The 20,352-nt window shown below is 52.0% G+C and overlaps 2 protein-coding genes across 2 annotated transcripts in view; one reads left to right on the forward strand and one right to left on the reverse strand.

Annotated features, from left to right (window-relative positions):
• The window catches only part of POPDC2 (popeye domain cAMP effector 2), a 59,072-nt gene extending 57,413 nt beyond the window's left edge, over positions 1-1,659 (reverse strand). Inside the window, exon 1 of the mRNA XM_077479591.1 lies at positions 1,635-1,659. The gene's annotated coding sequence lies outside the window, so the exon portion shown is untranslated. The remainder of the gene's footprint in view (positions 1-1,634) is intronic.
• A 9,279-nt stretch (positions 1,660-10,938) lies between these two features.
• CFAP91 (cilia and flagella associated protein 91) overlaps positions 10,939-20,352 on the forward strand; it is a 51,534-nt gene continuing 42,120 nt past the window's right edge. The window contains exons 1-2 of the mRNA XM_077479593.1: positions 10,939-11,100; positions 19,533-19,609. Coding sequence (XP_077335719.1) covers positions 11,019-11,100; positions 19,533-19,609 — 159 coding nt within the window. The 5' untranslated portion in view covers positions 10,939-11,018. The remainder of the gene's footprint in view (positions 11,101-19,532; positions 19,610-20,352) is intronic.

Here is a 20,352-nt window from a genome sequence, read left to right on the forward strand (position 1 = left end):
TCTCCTCCCAGCCAATCCGGTTGCTTCTCCTCCCGGCAAATCTGGTCTTAGGGCCTGCTTCCTTTCCCGATTGGCCCGGGAGGAGAAGTAGAAAGACAATAGTGAATGTTGGTTCACTAGTGTCACAACTGGGTGGGCTTTGGGCGCAGTGAACCCCCCGACCCCACCCAAGCCCAACCTTTTTGAAGCCAATTAGAGGCTCCGGCTCTAATCAGATGCTTAAAAAACAAAACAAAAAAAAAACTTGTAGAACTCTATGCGTCCGGCGCCCCGCATGTAGATTAGGGGGGCGATGCATGGAGATTAGTGGGGGGGGGTGGCCTCAGCTGATTTGCATAACTCCTCCCAAGGCACAGCCCACTACTCGCATCAGATCTTAGGCTCCATTCATACCTGAGCGACCTGAATTTGGGGGCGATTCTAAATAGCGGCAAATCGTGGGACGCAATGCCATTACTTCTTAACGGCGCCCCAATCGTGGTGCGATTTTGGCGTGGCAAATCGCAGCGGGCGATGCTGTCGCTCAAAAGAAGCTCCTGGTCCTTTCTGAGCGACAAGTGTTGCACGTTACCATTTGCCGCGATTGCAGCGCCACTGGGGTGCCAATAAGAATGGCATCTCGCAAGTGTCCCGCGATTCTGGCCGCTCAGGTGTGAATTGAGCTACGTACAGGAAGCCATGTACAGCACCCTGCTGGCTCCTCCCACCAGCCCTGATGTGCCTGCATTGCATAGAGAAGCTCAGAAACCCAGTGATGACATTAGAATAGTCTATAGCAAAGTTAATAATGAAAATAGAAAGGTGGATTGAGAAAAATGAGTGAAAGGGGCGGGGCTAGGGACAGTCGGTAGGAAAGGGGCGAGATGATGCTGGGTGTCCTCCAGCCAGGAAATGGGGTGGGGCTCTATATGACTTGCGGCAGCTTCTAATGCACATGGTAAGAAGCTCACAGTGTGCGGTGAAATCAGAGGAAGCAATTTCAGTCCAGGGGGGAGGAGCTAGTGAAACTGTGCAAGACTGAAGGTGAGGCCAGAGGGAGGATTTAAAATATGCCCAAACTTTGCTGCATGGATTAAACCACTGCCTGTGCCCCAATGGGGACCTTTCCCTTCACTTCCTGCCCTAGGGACACAACAGGAAGTGAGAGAAAGCCCCCATTTTAGTGGAATGGGTGTCCCCATCGGAGGATTTCACCTCATTTCCTGTTCTGGTGACAACTGTAAAATGTTGGATTTTTTTTCCCCTGACTTTGTGACAATTATTAGGATGCGGAATCTGATGCCGCTGCCACAGTAAAGGCCGGTCCTTGGAATCAGCACTTATTTTAAAAGATTTCAGTAGGCGCATGGTAATAATCCATTATAATGCAACAGACGCAGCGAAGGCTTTCCCACAATGCCGGTCTGATTCTTTGGCTTCAAGCAATGGCTTGGTTTTCCTTTAATGCATTGAGCAAAAGTGGAAGTGTGGTAACCAATCAGAAACCACCTTCCATTAACCCGACCACAAATGACCCCGTGAACCCGATTAGCTGATGGGATGAGCGGCGCATCCGCCGATTCTCCTTGGGGAATAATTTGGAGGACTCAGGGAGGCGACACCCTGACCCCCGTCATACAAATAACAGGACTTACCTGGACAGGTGTGGACCTCTGCCGCTTCCTTGGTGAAGATTCCTCCCTTCCCAGACACATTGCGCTTTTTCCGGAGAGAGAGACGAGCCGCGAGGCGTATCACATCCTCAACCACAGACTGCCTTCATCTACAATGTGTGATAAATAATTCAGGGGCCCCCCAGGGACACAGGCTGTGAGCGGAGGCGCTGAGAGAGGCAGGTGTGAGATCAGACAGGCGGGAGGGAAGTCAGCCAGGTGAGAATTTGCACAGATAAGTGCTATAGAGAGATGGAAGGTGAGAGGCAGCACAGGTGGGTGTTGTAGAGAGAGGATAGGTGAGAGGTTGCACAGGTAAGTGCTGTAGAGAGAGGATAGGTGAGAGGCTGCACAGGTAAGTGCTGTAGAGAGAGGATAGGTGAGAGGTTGCACAGGTGGGTGTTGTAGAGAGAGGATAGGTGAGAGGTTGCACAGGTAAGTGCTGTAGAGAGAGGATAGGTGAGAGGTTGCACAGGTAAGTGCTGTAGAGAGAGGATAGGTGAGAGGCTGTACAGGTAAGTGCTATAGAGAGAGGATAGGTGAGAGGTTGCACAGGTAAGTGCTGTAGAGAGAGGATAGGTGAGAGGTTGCACAGGTAAGTGCTATAGAGAGAGGATAGGTGAGAGGTTGCACAGGTAAGTGCTGTAGAGAGAGGATAGGTGAGATGCTGCACAGGTAAGTGCTATAGAGAGAGGAGAGGTGAGAGGCTGCACAGGTAAGTGCTGTAGAGAGAGGATAGGTGAGATGCTGCACAGGTAAGTGCTATAGAGAGAGGATAGGTGAGAGGCTGCACAGGTAAGTGCTGTAGAGAGAGGATAGGTGAGATGCTGCACAGGTAAGTGCTATAGAGAGAGGATAGGTGAGATGCTGCACAGGTAAGTGCTATAGAGAGAGGATAGGTGAGAGGCTGCACAGGTAAGTGCTGTAGAGAGAGGATAGGTGAGATGCTGCACAGGTAAGTGCTGTAGAGAGAGGATAGGTGAGAGGTTGCACAGGTAAGTGCTATAGAGAGAGGATAGGCGAGAGGTTGCACAGGTAAGTGCTATAGAGAGAGGATAGGTGAGAGGCTGCACAGGTAAGTGCTGTAGAGAGAGGATAGGTGAGATGCTGCACAGGTAAGTGCTATAGAGAGAGGATAGGTGAGAGGCTGCACAGGTAAGTGCTGTAGAGAGAGGATAGGTGAGAGGCTGCACAGGTAAGTGCTGTAGAGAGAGGATAGGTGAGAGGCTGCACAGGTAAGTGCTGTAGAGAGAGGATAGGTGAGAGGTTGCACAGGTAAGTGCTATAGAGAGAGGATAGGTGAGATGCTGCACAGGTAAGTATTATAGTGGTAGGATAGGTGAGAGGTTGCACAGGTGATAGGTACAAAAAAAAAGGAAAGGATTTCCCCGATGGGGCTTTTTGGCAGCGGAATAGCAAAGTCAAATATCTTTGTCATGGTTGTATATGAAGAAATTGATTTATTCAAAAAATGTCCAATGTCATAGTATAGTTCAGTACAGTACAGTATATCATCTGGTTCAGAGAGTACATGTTACATATACCACAATCCAATAAAAACAAACATGTATAGTTACACATTGTTATAGTATTATATAGTAGTTGAGCTCCGACGCGTTTCGACCAACATATGGTCTCTTCAGGGGGACAGGTGGATCTGGAAGAATATACATGAATTCAGAGTTAAAAAACATGTCAATGTAGATAACATTGGGTGAGCCAATGATGGTATATTTACCGCTCAAAAGTGGAATGGGTATTCCTATCACCCAGGATTCTAAGAGCCGCTTAAGGAATCCGAGAGGTCTCCGATGCTCACCCCGTCTACCCAGGAAGGAAGAAAGCCCACCCCGAAGGACTTACAAGGAGCCACACTGTTCACGCCCCTATACATGTTTGTTTTTATTGGATTGTGGTATATGTAATATGTACTCTCTGAACCAGATGATATACTGTACTGTATTGAACTATACTATGACATTGGACATTTTTTGAATAAATCAATTTCTTCATATACAACCATGACAAAGATATTTGACTATGCTATTCCACTGCCAAAAAGCCCCATCGGGGAAATCCTTTCTTTTCTTATTTTTGTACAATTTGTATTTAGGGGTGTGCAGCGCTTTCCACTTTCCCTCTAGGTGTCTTCTCTTTTCTGTTTTTGGCACAGGTGATAGGATACTCAGGTAGGTGCTATAGAGAAAAGACAGATGGGCTCTATAGACAGGTGAAAGGCTGCACAGGTAAGTGCTATAGGAGAGGACAGACGAGAGGTTGCACAGGTGGGATATATAGAGAGAGGACAGGTCATAGGCTGCTCAGGTGGCTTCTATAGAGAGGACAGGTGAGCGGCTGCACAGGTAAGTACTATAGAGAGAGGACAGGTGAGCGGCTGCACAGGTAAGTACTATAGAGAGAGGACAGGTGAGCGGCTGCACAGGTAAGTACTATAGAGTGAGGACAGGTGAGCGGCTGCACAGGTAAGTACTATAGAGAGAGGACAGGTGAGCGGCTGCACAGGTAAGTACTATAGAGAGAGGACAGGTAAAAAGCTGCACAGGTAAGTACTATAGAGAGAGGACAGGTAAAAAGCTGCACAGGTAAGTACTATAGAGAGAGGACGGCTGGGAGGCTGCACATGTAAGTACTATAGAGGCTGCACAGGTGAGTGATTATATGAGAGAGAGAAGGTAAGTGCTGTAGTGAGAGGCTACACAGTTAAGTGCTATATAGTGAGGACAGGTGACAATCAGAAAGGATAGGTGAGAGGCTGCACAGGTAAGCACTAGAGAGAGTGGACAGGTGAGAGGCTGCATAGGTGGGTGATATAGAGAGAGGCTGCATGGGAAAGTGCTATAGAGAAAGGAAAGGTTAGCAGCTTAATAGGTAAGTGCTGTAGTGAGAGGCTGCACGGGTAAGTGCTAAAGAGAGGACAGGTGAGAGGCTGCACAGGTAGGTGCTATAGAGAGAGGACAGGTGAGAGGGTGCAAAGGTAAGTACTATAGAGATAGGATAGGTGAGAGAATGCACGGTGGGCATTATAGAGAGAACAGGTGATAGGATACTCAGGTAGGTGCTATAGACAAAGGAGAGGTGGGCTCCATAGACAGAGGACAAGTGAAAGGCTGCACGGGTAAGTGCTATAGGGAGAGGACAGACAAGAGGTTGCACAGGTGGGCAATATAGAGAGAGGACAGTTGATAGGCTGCTCAGGTGGCTTTTATGAAGAAAGGACAAGTGAGAGGATGCACAGTTAAGTACTATATGGAGAGGAGAGGAGAGGAGCAGAGCGTAGCTGCACAGGTAAGTACTATAAAGAGGTGAGAGGCTGCACAGGTAAGTGCTATAGGGAGAGGACAGGCGAGAAGGTTGCACAAGGGGGCAATATAGAGAGAGGACAGTTGATAGACTGATAAGGTGGCTTCTATAGAGAAAGGACAGGTGAGAGGCTGCACAGGTAAGTACTATAGAGAGGACAGGTGAGAGGCTGCACAGGTAAGTACTATAGAGAGGACAGGTGAGAGGCTGCACAGGTAAGTACTATAGAGAGGACAGGTGAGAGGCTGCACAGGTAAGAACTATAGAGAGGACAGGTGAGAGGTTGCACAGGTAAGTACTATAGAGAGGACAGGTGAGAGGCTGCACAGGTAAGTACTATAGAGAGGACAGGTGAGAGGCTGCACAGGTAAGTACTATAGAGAGGACAGGTGAGAGGCTACACAGGTAAGTACTATAGAGAGGACAGGTGAGAGGACAGGGGAGAGGAGAGGGGCTGCACAGGTAAGTACTATAAAGAGGAGAGGTGAGAGTTTGCACACGTAAGTGCTATAGAGGAATTACAGGTGAAAGGCTGAACAGGTAAGTGTTGTAGTGAGAGGCTTCACAGGTAAGTGCTATAGGGAGAGGACAGGCGAGAAGGTTGCACAAGGGGGCAATATAGAGAGAGGACAGTTGATAGACTGATAAGGTGGCTTCTATAGAGAAAGGACATGTGAGAAGCTGCACAGGTAAGTACTATAGAGAGGACAGGTGAGAGGCTGCACAGGTAAGTACTATAGAGAGGACAGGTGAGAGGCTGCACAGGTAAGTGCTATATAGAGAGAGGACAGGTGTAAGGCTGCACGGGTAAGTGCTATATAGAGAGAGGACAGGTGAGAGGCTGCACGGGTAAGTGCTATAGAGAGAGGCAGATGAGAGGCTGCGCAGGTAAGTACTATAGTGGGAGGAAAGGTGAAAGGCTGCACAGGTAAGTGCTATATAAAGAGAGGACAGGTAAGAGGCTGCACAGGTAAGTGCTATATAGAGAGAGGACAGGTAAGAGGCTGCATGGGTAAGAACTATAGAGGGAGGAGAGGCTGACCAGGTAAGTGCTGTAGTGAGAGGCTGCACAGGTAAGTGTTATATAGAGAGGACAGGTGAGAGACTGCACAGGTAAGCACTATAGAACAGATGAGCATAGCGGGGGGGGGGGGGGGGGGGAATAGCTTTCCTACAGTAAATCTCATGAATGCCATGTCATTGTGGCAACGCATTTATTGCAACACACGAGGGTGCAATCGCATGCATTAATCCCCCACATATCACAATATGCACTGACAGTATCATATTTCAGCTCCACCTTTTATCCCGGAGCGCCAGTCAGTGACTATGCCTAGGCTGAGATGATGTCATTAGTCTGCTGCAGGAAGGAGGAAGCATTTCCTCAGTCTCCCCCACCCAGTCATCCGACTGTACATTGTAACTTTGTAGAAGGAGGAGGAGTAATGTCCTGTGCAAGGAAAGAGGAAGCATTTTCTTAGTCTCCCCTCCCCAGTGAGCAGACCGTACATTGTAGCTTTGTAGGAGGAGGAGTAATGTCCTTAGTCTCCCCTCCCCCAGTGATCAGACTGTACATTGTAACTTTGTACCAAGTCACGAGTTAGAGGCTGCAACAGGGGCCAAATGGGCACCCAACGCCTCACAAACTCTGGAAACCTGAAGAGTAGGGTGACCATATGTCCCCGGTTTCAGGGGACAGTCCCCGGATTGAGGACACTGTCCCCGGTTTTGTCCCCGGATTTGCCTTCAACAGGAGCTGGGGCAATTTTCACAGACAATCGGTGCAGAATAATAAAAAAAAAATCCTACTAGCTATATGGGGGTGTATTTTTTTTTTCCATTATCTGTGTCCCTTTCTGATGATGATGTGCTGGTCAGAGCCAATCGGCAGATCCGGCGGACTCGCCTAGTGGTCTGCCTATGTAAACAAGGCAGTTCGCCATTCTGTCAGTGTGGAAGACATTGATCCTGTGTTCCTGCAAAGCGGGTACAGGGACCCATGTCTTCCCTTAGTAAAAGCACCCCCCCCCCCCCCCACAGTGAGAAAACACTTGTTAGGCACACGTTTAACCCATTGATTGCCCTCGAGGTTATCCCCTTCTCAGCCAGTGTCATTAGTACAGTGACAGTACATATTTTTAGCACTGTGTTACTGTCACTGGTTCCCGCAAAGTGTCACTAATGGCGCGTACACTGAGCGGCACGTCCGACAGAAAAAGTCCAACAGAATCTTTTCATCGTAAAGATTCCGATGTAAGGGGTGCTCTGAGAACCCTGATTTACCTTTAGTGTACTCACTCAGAGGCAGGAGAGAGAAGGGGGGGAGACTTCAATCACAGACAGGGATGGATGGTGGGCTCACTCACCCCTTGGCAGTCATCGCCTCTCATCCAGATGTATCTGAGGCTACTGGAATTCAAATTCCCAGCCCCAACTTTCCTTTTCTGAGGCACAGCGCCGGGGATTGGAGTGTGGGCAGACACAAAGGGGTAGGGGCAAGTGGAAGAGGAGCAGATCGAGCCCTCTCTCTCCTCTCCCGTCTGTGTGTGTGGGGGGGGGGGGGATTGTTAGTGCTGGCTTTGGGCAGTGTGAAAAAGTATAACAGGCACTTTCAGCTTATCCGACTGCAGCCCGTAACCCTGCATGTGAAGCCATAGTCTGGTCTAAATATTGTGTCCGGGTTTCAGGTGGTCTGAAACCCGAATGCATGATTCCAAACCTGAACTTTTATTTCCTAGCTACGGCAGGCCAGGGGTGGCGTAATAGTATGGTACCATTGGTAAGTCAGCCATTGCAGCTCCTAGTGGCTCAGGGGTTTTTGGTGGATTCCGGGACCCTCGTGGTGCCAAGGCTGGTACCAGTAGGTAGGGTTGCCAACTGTCCGGGATTCACCCGGACAGTTGGCAACCCTACCTACTGGTACCAGCCTTGGCACCACGAGGGTCCCGGAATCCACCAAAAACCCCTGAGCCAGTAGGAGCTGCAATGGCTGACTTACCAATGGTACCATACTATTACGCCACCCCTGGCCTGCCGTAGCTAGGAAATAAAAGGTAGTGTGGATTTGGGACAGGGAAGAACAGTCAGCGGGGTAAACTGCTCCGCACTTGACGCGGAAAGGGAACAGTAACCTAATTAGCTTTACCGAGCCAAAGCCGTGGAAAGCGAAACCCCCCCCCCCCCCCTGCGTTGACATACCCCCAACAGAGCAAAAAGTTGAAGCTAGCTATGTGTTAACAATGAAGCCTTGGGATGGTCCGGGTTCTGAGAGAGGGTGAGCTATCGAGCTACGCCCGAGCTGGAGAAGGAGTGAAGGAAGCTAAATCCCCCCAATATGCGCTGCTTGAGACATGAGAAATGAGAGTAAAACGGGGAAACGAGAGAAACATGAAAACGTGAGACGGCATTGAGACAACAAAATGCATGAGAAACCTAAATTGCATGAGAAACCTAAATTGCATGAGAAACGTGAGACTGGTACGAAATATGTAAGCAGCGTAAGAACAGATGAGGAGACTCGCCACCGAACAAGCCAATTAAAAAACGATCACCTCAATCTGTTAAACCCATAGACGTGATGGGTAACCTGCAGCGGAAGAACATGGACAACTCAGCTGCGTGAAACAACCAGAGAACACAACAGACAACCAGCCCGTGACACAACAATCCCCCTGGAACCTAACAAGTATAAAGGAGGTGGGTGCAGAAATGACAGGACCAACAGCGTATGAATGTGAACCTAATGACAACAACCACCCTGGTGTATGCAGAAGTGAGCCCGAGCAACCTGCTGCGCCAAGACAGGAAATGAAAACGAACACTCGGGGCTAAGGTACCCACAGACCGTGGTGGGTAGTAGTAGTAAAGGTGTAATGGTGAACGTGTACGTATGGACCACAGGCGAGAAGATTGTGGGACGACAATCGATTAAAAACGAAACCTCAGCCTGTATGGATCTGAAGACGTGACAGATCCTGGATGTAAGCACTAGATAACGGAAATGCAGCGAGCGAAAGGCAATGACATGAAACGTGGGAAACCTGGGAAACATGGGAAACGTAAGAAACATGGGAAACGAAACATGAGACACGTAAGAAACATGGGAAACGTAACATGAGACACGTAAGAAACATGAGACACGTAAGAAACATGGGAAACGTGGGAAACGTAACATGAGACACGTAAGAAACATGAGAAACGTAAGAAACATGGGAAAAACATGAATTGGCATGAGAATTGAAAAAAAAATTGCATGAGAACCGTAAAATTGCATGAGAAACGTAAATTGCATCAGACATGTAAATGGCATGAGAACCATAATTGCCTAAGAACCGTAAATCGCATGAAAAACGTCAACTGCATGAGAAACGCAAATCGCATGAAAACCGTAAAATTGCATGAGAAACACAAATCGCATGAGAAACACAAATCGCATGAGAAACACAAATCGCATGTCATTTTGTACTCTCATGGGGAGTCCAATATGCGCTGCTTGAGACATGAGAAACAAGAGAAACCTGGGAAAACGAGAGAAACATGAAAACGTGAGATGGCATAGAGACAACAAGGAAATTAAAAGGAACACTCAGGGCTAAGGTACCCACAGACCGTGGTGGGTAGTAGTAGTAAAGGTGTAATGGTGAACGTATGGACTACAGGCGAGAAGATTGTGGGATGACAATCGATTAAAAACGAAACCTCAGCCTGTATGGATCTGAAGATGTAAGCACCAGCTAATGGAAATGCAGCAAACGAAAAGGCAATGACATGAAAAGACCTATGATATGAAACACGGGAAACGTAAGAAACATGGGAAACGTAACATGAGACAATGTAAGAAACAGGGGAAAAACATGAATTGGCATGAGAATTGAAAAAAAAAATTGCATGAGAAACGTAAATTGCATCAGACATGTAAATTGCATGAGAGCCATAATTGCCTAAGAACTGTAAATCGCATGAAAAACTTCAACTGCATGAGAAACACAAATCACATGAAAACTGTAAATTGCATGAAAACCGTAAATCGCATGAGAAACACATCTCATGGGGAGTCATCTGAAAAAAATATTTATATAAATTATTTTATTTTTTTCCAAAGAATCGGGAAGGGGGATGGTGCAATGGGTGGGGGGGGTCCCATGCCCAGAGTTGGGAATCCTGGTTTGTACCACCTGACCCCTAAACATAACCCTTATATCGCATGCCAGCCCTCACATGCCAACCATCATACAGGAAGAGGCATTATTCTTCCCCTTCCAATAATGACCTTGGCGGGTCTCTGCGTGCGGAGACGTTTGATTTTATTCCTGATAAGAGCCGCCACCACACAAAAGTCCGAGACGGGAGAGGACAGGAGGAGGAAGATGTGACACGGGAAGACACGGATAGGACGGGAAGACCCCGCTATATCATTGGGGGACCCCACTATAAACCTTGTGTGATCAGTCCCTGGATGCAGTGTGGAAAGTGAGGGGGGGAGTGGAAGAATTGTGGGGAAACCTTCCAATGGGGTCAACAGAACTTTCATTTTTGGAAGGATCTCCTCTCACTTCCTGCTGTGTCTCCAGAACAGGAAGTAAGGGGAAATATTCCAATGGGGACACATGACATATCCTGTTCTGGTCCTTGGTGACCCCAGATTTATTGTCATTAGGGAGTCCCCTTATAAAGAGAACCTGCCATGCTGACGTCACTACATAACAAGCATGCAGCCAGTGAAGTCTGACCTCCCAGCATGCACAGGGACCCCATAGGGGGGATTTCTGGTCAGTGACCCCGGAAATACAGAGCAGTCTCCATCCTCTGCACACTCCGGGCTCTGCTGAGAGCTGAACTCTGCACTGACATCACCTGGGAAAGGAGGAGGAGCCACCTCATCTCCCCTTGGCTCCTCCCCTCTCAGCAGGCCGCACAGGATGCCGGGAGATGTAGTCTTCTCTCCGCTCCGCCTCCCGTCCTCACGTGACTCCGTCTCCCTGGGAACCGTCGGCGGCGGCGGCCCGTCTCCATGGTGACGCTGTACGGAGAGATCCACGAAGGAGCATGAGCCGGACCCTGACCACCCAGACCCGGCCGGGCCCCGGGGGGTCCTACAGAGCCAGCCGGACCTATGACTTCCTCTACGGTACCGGGACACCGGGGGGGGGAACCGACTTCACATAACAACCCGACCGCCACCTTACCGCAAAAACCTGACCCCCCCCCGCCCCCAACACCTCTTTCCAGGGACCCCTCATATGTTACCCCCATAACTGGGGACCCCTCATATGTGACCCCCATAACCGGGGACCCCTCATGTGACCCCCATAACTGGAGACCCCTCATATGTGACCCCCATAACCGGGGACCCCTCATGTGACCCCCATAACTGGAGACCCCTCATATGTGACCCCCATAACCGGGGACCCCTCATATGTGACCCCCATAACCGGAGACCCCTCATATGTGACCCCCATAACCGGGGACCCCTCATGTGACCCCCATAACTGGAGACCCCTCATATGTGACCCCCATAACCGGGGACCCCTCATGTGACCCCCATAACCGGAGACCCCTCATATGTGACCCCCATAACCGGGGACCCCTCATGTGACCCCCATAACTGGAGACCCCTCATATGTGACCCCCATAACCGGGGACCCCTCATGTGACCCCCATAACCGGAGACCCCTCATATGTGACCCCCATAACCGGGGACCCCTCATGTGACCCCCATAACCAGAGACCCCTCATATGTGACCCCCATAACCAGAGACCTCTCATATGTGAACCCCATAACTGGGAACCCCTCATATGGGAACCCCTCTACTTGGGGACCCCTCATATCTGACCCCCATAAGCTGGGACCCCTCATATCTGACCCCCATAACTGGGGACCCCTCATATGTGACCCCCATAACCAGAGACCTCTCATATGTGAACCCCATAACCGGGAACCCCTCATATCTGCCCCCCTGTACCTGGAGACCCCTCATATCTGACCCCCCTGTACCTGGAGACCCCTCATATCTGACCCCCATAACTGGGGGCCCCTCATATCTGACCCCCCTGTACCTGGAGACCCCTCATATCTGACCCCCCTGTACCTGGAGACCCCTCATATCTGACCCCCATAACTGGGGGCCCCCAGCATCCTGACCTCAACCAAGGACCCAAAAAACCTGAACCTCAAAGGGACCTCCAGCTGGGGACCCCTCATATCTGACCCATCCCAACCTGACCCCCACTGTACCTGGGATACCAACATCCTGACTTTCACCTCACCTGGGGACCCCCAAACATCTGAACCCCAACAAAGTGACCACAACCTCGACTGGAGGTTCCTTGTATCTGACCCCTCCCAACCCCCTTGTGCCTTGGGACCCCAACATCCTGACCTTCACCTCACCTGGGGACCCCAAACATTTGAACCTCAACAAAGTGACCCGACCTCCACTGGAGACACCTCATTTCTGACCCCCCTGTACCTGGAGACCCCTCATATCTTACTCCCCTGTACCTGGAGACCCCTCATATCTGACCCCATCACTAGGGACCCCTCATATCTGACCCCCATAACTGGGGATCCCTCATATCTGAACCCCGTAACTGAGGACCCAAAAACCCTGAACCTTGATAAAGTGACCTCCAGCTGGGGACCCCTCATATCTGACCCTTCCCAACCTGACCACTGTACCTGGGATCCCAACATCATGACCTTCGTCTCACCTGGGGACCCCCAAACATCTGAACCCCAACAAAGGGACCCCAACCTTGACTGGAGATCCCTTGTATCTGATCCTTCCCAACCAGATCCCCTATACCTGAGCCCTCCTAACCCCCTTGTACCTTGGGACCCCAACATCCTGACCTTCACCTCACCTGGGGACCCCCAAACATCTGAACTTCATCAAAGTGACCCGACCTCCACTGGAGACCCCTCATTTTTGACCCCCGCTGTACCTGGGGACCCCTCATATCTGACCTTCATAACTGGGGACCCCCCCAGCATCCTGACCTCACCCAAGGACCCCTCATACCTGACCCTCCACTGTACCTGGGATCCCAACATCCTGACCTTCACCTCACCTAGGGACCCGAAAACATCTGAACCCCAACAAAGGGACTCCAACCTCGACTGGAGATCCCTTGTATATTATCCTTCCCAACCAGATCCCCCATACCTGACCCCTCCCAACTCCCTTGTACCTTGGTACTCCAACATCCTGACCTTCACCTCCCCTGGGGACCCCAAAACATCTGAACCGCAACAAAGTGACCTCATGTCTGATCCCTCCCAACCTGACTCCCCATACCTGATCCCTCCAACCTGACCCCTCATATCTGACCTATCCAAACCCAACCCCCCCCCCCCCCCTGTAATTGAGGACTCCAACATCCTGACCTTCACCTCACATGATCCCCAAAAATCTGACCCCCACCAAAGTGACCCCTACCTGGGTACCCCCCTCCATACATGATCTCGCCCAGCTTGACTCCCAGTGACCCAACCCTGTACCCAGTTACCCCAAAAACCTTAACCCTCCCAACCTGACACCCTGGAACTGGGAACCCCAACATACTGAACCTTTGCTTCTGGGAACCCCTCCCAATCTGACCCCTTCTGTACTTGGGAACCCAAACAACCTGATCTACACCTCACCTGGGGACCCCTCCTACCTGATACCTCCCAGCCTGACACCCGGTGACCCCAACAACCTAAACATTCCCAACCTGACCCCCATGGAACTGGAAACCCCAACATCCTGCAACTCTGTACCTGGGGACCCCTTCCAATTTGACCCCTCTTGTACCTGGAAACCATCACCAATCTAATCACCAACAATGTTACCCTTACATCAGTTGGGGACCCCCCTATACCTGGCTCCCTCAAACCAATACTTCCCAACCTGACCTCCCATGACCTAACTGCGAAGGTCCATTCGAAATCTGAGCATACTTGACCCCACAGCCATTCTGGTGACCCCAACCAACCTGACTTCTACCGTTCTTTACCTGACCCCCAACATATCTGATGACCCCCTCCCAATTTAACCCCCAACATCCTGACCCCCAATTTATCTGATGGACCCCCCCCCAAATACCTGATCACCATGTATCTGATGTACTCCACCTACCTGCCTCCAATTTATTTGGTGACCTCCCACTGCCTGTCCCCCAGTTTATCTGACCCTCATCAACCCGACCCACAATTTTTCTCCCTGCCACTATACTTGCTTATCTATGTAATCTCCGCCCACTACTCCGCCCCCTCCCTTTCCTCCGGACCCCATTGTTAGTATTGCAGTATAACCTACATAGAGAGTCTTCTGTTTCTGGTCGAGCGGAGCGGTCAGACTCTACAGCGGAGGATCAATAAAGCACAATCACTGAGCACAAAATGAGGGCTCCCCTCCCCCAGACTCCCCAGACTGATGGCTCCTCGGTGCTCCTGATGCCCAGGAGAAGGTTCTGAAGAGGAATAGAGTGGCTTGGATTGGGGGGAATCATTGGGGCCCATATGGGGTCCCCTTTCCTCCTCATTCCTCCCAGGCTCCTCTCTCTTCTTCCCCCCCCCCCCATGCTCTGCTGTCATCCTCACCCCCTGGGCTCCCTTCTCACTCCTCATCCACTGGGCTCCCTTCTCCTCCTCACCCCCTGGGCTCCCTTCTCCTCCTCACCCCCTGGGCTCCCTTCTCCTCCTCACCCCCTGGGCTCCCTTCTCACTCCTCATCCACTGGGCTCCCTTCTCCTCCTCATCCACTGGGCTCCCTTCTCCTCCTCACCCCTGGGCTCCCTTCTCACTCCTCATCCACTGGGCTCCCTTCTCACTCCTCATCCACTGGGCTCCCTTCTCACTCCTCATCCACTGGGCTCCCTTCTCCTCCTCATCCACTGGGCTCCCTTCTCCTCCTCATCCACTGGGCTCCCTTCTCCTCCTCACCCCCTGGGGCTCCCTTTTCCTCCTCACCCCCTGGGCTCCCTTTTCCTCCTCACCCCCTGGGCTCCCTTCTCACTCCTCACCCCCTGGGCTCCCTTCTCCTCCTCATCCACTGGGCTCCCTTTTCCTCCTCACCCCCTGGGCTCCCTTCTCACTCCTCACCCCCTGGGCTCCCTTCTCACTCCTCATCCACTGGGCTCCCTTCTCCTCCTCACCCCCTGGGCTCCCTTTTCCTCCTCACCCCCTGGGCTCCCTTCTCACTCCTCACCCCCTGGGCTCCCTTCTCCTCCTCATCCACTGGGCCTCCCTTTTCCTCCTCACCCCCTGGGCTCCCTTCTCACTCCTCACCCCCTGGGCTCCCTTCTCACTCCTCATCCACTGGGCTCCCTTCTCCTCCTCATCCACTGGGCTCCCTTCTCCTCCTCATCCACTGGGCTCCCTTCTCCTCCTCATCCACTGGGCTCCCTTCTCCTCCTCATCCACTGGGCTCCCTTTTCCTCCTCATCCACTGGGCTCCCTTTTCCTCCTCACCCCCTGGGCTCCCTTCTCCTCCTCATCCACTGGGCTCCCTTCTCCTCCTCACCCCCTGGGCTCCCTTTTCCTCCTCACCCCCTGGGCTCCCTTTTCCTCCTCACCCCCTGGGCTCCCTTCTCACTCCTCATCCACTGGGCTCCCTTCTCCTCCTCATCCACTGGGCTCCCTTTTCCTCCTCACCCCCTGGGCTCCCTTCTCACTCCTCACCCCCTGGGCTCCCTTCTCACTCCTCACCCCCTGGGCTCCCTTCTCACTCCTCATCCACTGGGCTCCCTTCTCCTCCTCATCCACTGGGCTCCCTTTTCCTCCTCACCCCCTGGGCTCCCTTCTCACTCCTCACCCCCTGGGCTCCCTTCTCACTCCTCACCCCCTGGGCTCCCTTCTCACTCCTCATCCACTGGGCTCCCTTCTCCTCCTCATCCACTGGGCTCCCTTCTCCTCCTCATCCACTGGGCTCCCTTCTCCTCCTCATCCACTGGGCTCCCTTCTCACTCCTCATCCACTGGGCTCCCTTCTCCTCCTCATCCACTGGGCTCCCTTCTCCTCCTCATCCACTGGGCTCCCTTCTCCTCCTCATCCACTGGGCTCCCTTCTCCTCCTCATCCACTGGGCTCCCTTCTCCTCCTCATCCACTGGGCTCCCTTTTCCTCCTCACCCCCTGGGCTCCCTTCTCACTCCTCATCCACTGGGCTCCCTTCTCACTCCTCATCCACTGGGCTCCCTTCTCCTCCTCATCCACTGGGCTCCCTTCTCCTCCTCATCCACTGGGCTCCCTTCTCCTCCTCATCCATAGTTTCATAGTAGTTTCATAGTTAGTAAGGTTGAATAAAGACACCAGTCCATCCAGTTCAACCTGAGTGAGTGTCTACAATAGACCCCATCCCTGTACATTACACACTCACATCGGTCCCTACCCTCAAGGAGCCCACAATCCAAGGTCCCCATTCATATACTAGGGCCAATTTTTGGACAGAAGCCAATTAACCTACCAGCATGTCTTTGGATTGTTACCCCAACAAGGGAGCCACTGGGCTTCCTTCTCCTCCTCACCCCCTGGGCTCCCTTCTCACTCCTCATCCACTGGGCTCCCTTCTCACTCCTCATCCACTGGGCTCCCTTCTCCTCCTCATCCACTGGGCTCCCTTCTCCTCCTCATCCACTGGGCTCCCTTCTCCTTCTCATCTACTGGGCTTCTCTGTCCTCATCCACTGGGCTTCTCTGTCCTCATCCACTGGGCTTCTCTCTCCTCACCCCCTGGGCTCCCTTTCTTCTCCTCATCCACTGGGCTCCCTTCTCCTCCTCATCCACTGGGCTCCCTTCTCCTCCTCATCCACTGGGCTCCCTTCTCCTCCTCATCCACTGGGCTTCTCTGTCGTCATCCACTGGGCTTCTCTGTCCTCATCCACTGGGCTTCTCTGTCCTCATCCACTGGGCTTCTCTGTCCTCATCCACTGGGCTTCTCTGTCCTCATCCACTGGGCTTCTCTGTCCTCATCCACTGGGCTTCTCTGTCCTCATCCACTGGGCTTCTCTCTCCTCATCCACTGGGCTTCTCTCTCCTCATCCACTGGGCTCCCTTTCTTCTCCTCATCCACTGGGCTCCCTTCTCCTCCTCATCCACTGGGCTCCCTTCTCCTCCTCATCCACTGGGCTCCCTTCTCCTCCTCATCCACTGGGCTCCCTTCTCCTCCTCATCCACTGGGCTCCCTTCTCCTCCTCATCCACTGGGCTCCCTTCTCCTCCTCATCCACTGGGCTCCCTTCTCCTCCTCATCCACTGGGCTCCCTTCTCCTCCTCATCCACTGGGCTCCCTTCTCCTCCTCATCTACTGGGCTTCTCTCTCCTCATCCACTGGGCTTCTCTCTCCTCATTCACTGGACCCCTTCTTTTCTCATCCACTTGGCCCCTTCTCTCCTCCTCATCCACTTGGCCCCTTCTCTCCTCCTCATCCACTTGGCCCCTTCTCTCCTCCTCATCCACTTGGCCCCTTCTCTCCTCCTCATCCACTTGGCCCCTTCTCTCCTCCTCATCCACTTGGCCCCTTCTCTCCTCCTCATCCACTGGGCTCCTCTCTCCTCCTCATCCACTGGGCTCCTCTCTCCTCCTCATCCCCTGGGCCCCTATCTCCTCCTCATCCCCTGGGCTCCTCTCTCCTCCTCATCCTCTGGGCTCCTCTCTCCTCCTCATCCCCTGGGCTCCTCTCTTCTCCTCATCACGCCTTGCTCTGTTCTCCTCTGCATCTCACAGGCTCCACTTTCCTCCTCATCCCCTGGACTCCTCCCCAGGCTTCCCTTCTCATCCTCCAGGCTCCTCCTCTCTCTAGGCTGTCCTTCTTGGACCAAGGACTCTTCTCCTCTTAAGGCTCTTCTCATCTCCAGGCTCAACTTCTCATACAGGCTCACCTTATTCCCTGGACTCCTCCTCTTATAGGCTTTCCTCCCCCCTCTCCTCTCCAGGCTTCTCTTCCCACTCCCAAAACTCCTCTGCTTTCTGGGCTTTCCTACTCAGCCCACAGACTCCTCTTCTATCCAGGCTCCCCTTCTCATCATCCTGGCTCCTCTCCACTCTAGACTTTTCTCCTTAGCCAATGGACTTCTCTCTAGGCTCACCTCACATTCCTGTGATCCTCTCTTTTAGTCACCCCCCCAGACTCCCTCCTCATCCCCCCCAAACTCCTCTGCTCTCCAGGGTATCTTCCTCATCCCCTATACTTGTCCTATTCAGGCTCTCCTTATAATCTCATGGAGTCCTCTCCTCTCCAGGCTGCTCTTCTCACTCCCGAGGCTCCTCTCCTTCCTAGCCCACAAACCCCTCTCTTTTGCAGGCTCCCCTTCTCATCACCCTGGCTTTTTTCCTCTCTAGACTTTACACTTTAACTAATGGACTTCTCTCCAGGCTCTCGTCCAGTTTCCCCTCTACTCTTCAACCCCCAGACTCCCTTCTCATCCCCCAGGTTATCCTCCTTATCCCCTGTAGTCATCCTCTTCATGCTCTCCTCCTCCTAATCCCCCAGAGTGCTCTCCAGGCTTCTTTTCTCCTCTTACGGCTCTCCTTTTTAGCCCACACTCCCCTTGTCATCACCCTGGTTCCTCTCCTTGTTTCCTGTGCTCCTGTCCAGTCTCTCATTCTCTAGGTTCCTCTTCTCTCTTGGCTCTCCTTCTTGGCCCATAGACTCCCCTCCTCGTTATCTTCTGGGCTCCTCCTCTTCTGGATTTCCTCCTCAACCCCTGGACCCTTCTCCTCTCCAGGCTTCTCTTCTCACTCCCCAGACTCCTCTCCTCTCTAGGCTCTCCTTCCTAGCCCACAGACCCCTCTACTTTCCAGGCTCCTCCTTATCTCTAGGCTTTCCTTGTTGGCCTCCACTCCATGCTCTCCTTATTCCCAGGCTTACCTTCTCATCCTTCGAGACTCCTCTCCTTTTCAGGCCCTCCTCCTTATCTCCTGGGCTCCTCTTTTTTCTTTATTCCTCTCCAGGCTTATTTTTTCACTCCCCAGACTCCTCTCCTCTTTAGGCTGTCCTTCCTAGCTCACAGACTTCTCTCCTTTTCAGGCTACTCCTTCTCATCACCCTGGCTCCTCTCCTCTCTTGACTTTCCTTCTTAGCCAATTGACTTCTTTCCAGGCTCTCCTCCACATTCCCTGAGGTCCCTTCTACCCTTCTACTCCTCATCGCTCAGACTCACTTCACCACCCCCCCCCCCCCAATCCAGGTTATCCCCCTCCCCCATCCAAGTTATCCCCCTCATGCCCTATGCTCATCCTCCTTAGTGTCACCTCCTCTTCTCTCCAGGCTCTTCCCCTCAGAATGTTGGAGGGAGCGTGGGACTTGCTTCCACTTACAGAGGAAATATCACTTTTGATTGGACTGACCCCCTTTTGTCTTTTTTTTGTCCATACGTTCTCTTTTCTGCATTCCACATATCCAGGATCCCCCCAAACATTACCATCTAGAGGGTCAATAGTCATAAGAATCACCCAGGGTGTTGGGTAGAATTCATCACCTAAATGACATAAATGTCAAACCGTATGCATGGCTTGGTCATGGTTTTGGTTGCAGTCATTTCACTTGTATTTATTCTTCATTTTCTCTGCGTTCTTTTGTAGATCCATTGTACACGTTATCCAGTGAGAAGGACCATGTACAGACCACATATAGGGCGCACATGTCCTATGACAGAGTGGTGAGTAATCCCGGGATCTCCATCAACTTTGGGTGCTCATCTGCTGGGGTTACCGCTTTGCTGAATCCAGATCTCATGATATCGAAAAATATTGTCCACATGTGTCACCTATTCAATGATTATCTATTGCATACTTACCAACATTATGATCCTGGACCCCATGATGCAGTAAACCCCACCCACGGTCCTCATTTTATGTGCACACTTTGTTGAGGTTCGGATGTTTGGGGGTCCCCAGTTGAGGTGAAGGTCAGGATGTTGGGGTCCCTAGTTACAGGGGGGTTGGGTTGGGAGGGGTCAGGTATGGGGGGGGCTGGTTGGGAAGGGTCAGGTATGGGGGGGGTCAGGTTAGGAGGGATCAGGTATGTGGGGGTCAGGTTAGGAGGGATCAGGTATGGGGGGGGTCAGGTTGGGAGGGATCATATATGAGGGGTCTCCAGTGGAGGTCGGGGTCACTTTGTTGGGGTTCAGATGTTTGGCGGTCCCCATGATACAGTTAACCCCACCCACGGTCCTCATTTCATCTGCACACTTTGTTGAGGTTCGGATGTTTGGGGGTCTCCAGTTGAGGTGAAGGTCAGGATGTTGGGGTCCCTAGTTACAGGGGAGTTGGGTTGGGAAGGATCAGGTATGGGGGGGGTCTGGTTGGGAAGGATCAGGTATGGGGGGGGTCTGGTTAGGAGGGATCAGGTATGGGGGGGGGTCAGGTTGTGAGGGATCATATATGAGGGGTCTCCAGTGGA

This window comes from Lithobates pipiens, unplaced genomic scaffold (assembly GCF_037356315.1).
Source record: "Lithobates pipiens isolate NorthernLeopardFrog02 unplaced genomic scaffold, aLitPip1_a1.2 Scaffold_16, whole genome shotgun sequence".
NCBI classification, from domain to species: domain Eukaryota; kingdom Metazoa; phylum Chordata; class Amphibia; order Anura; family Ranidae; genus Lithobates; species Lithobates pipiens.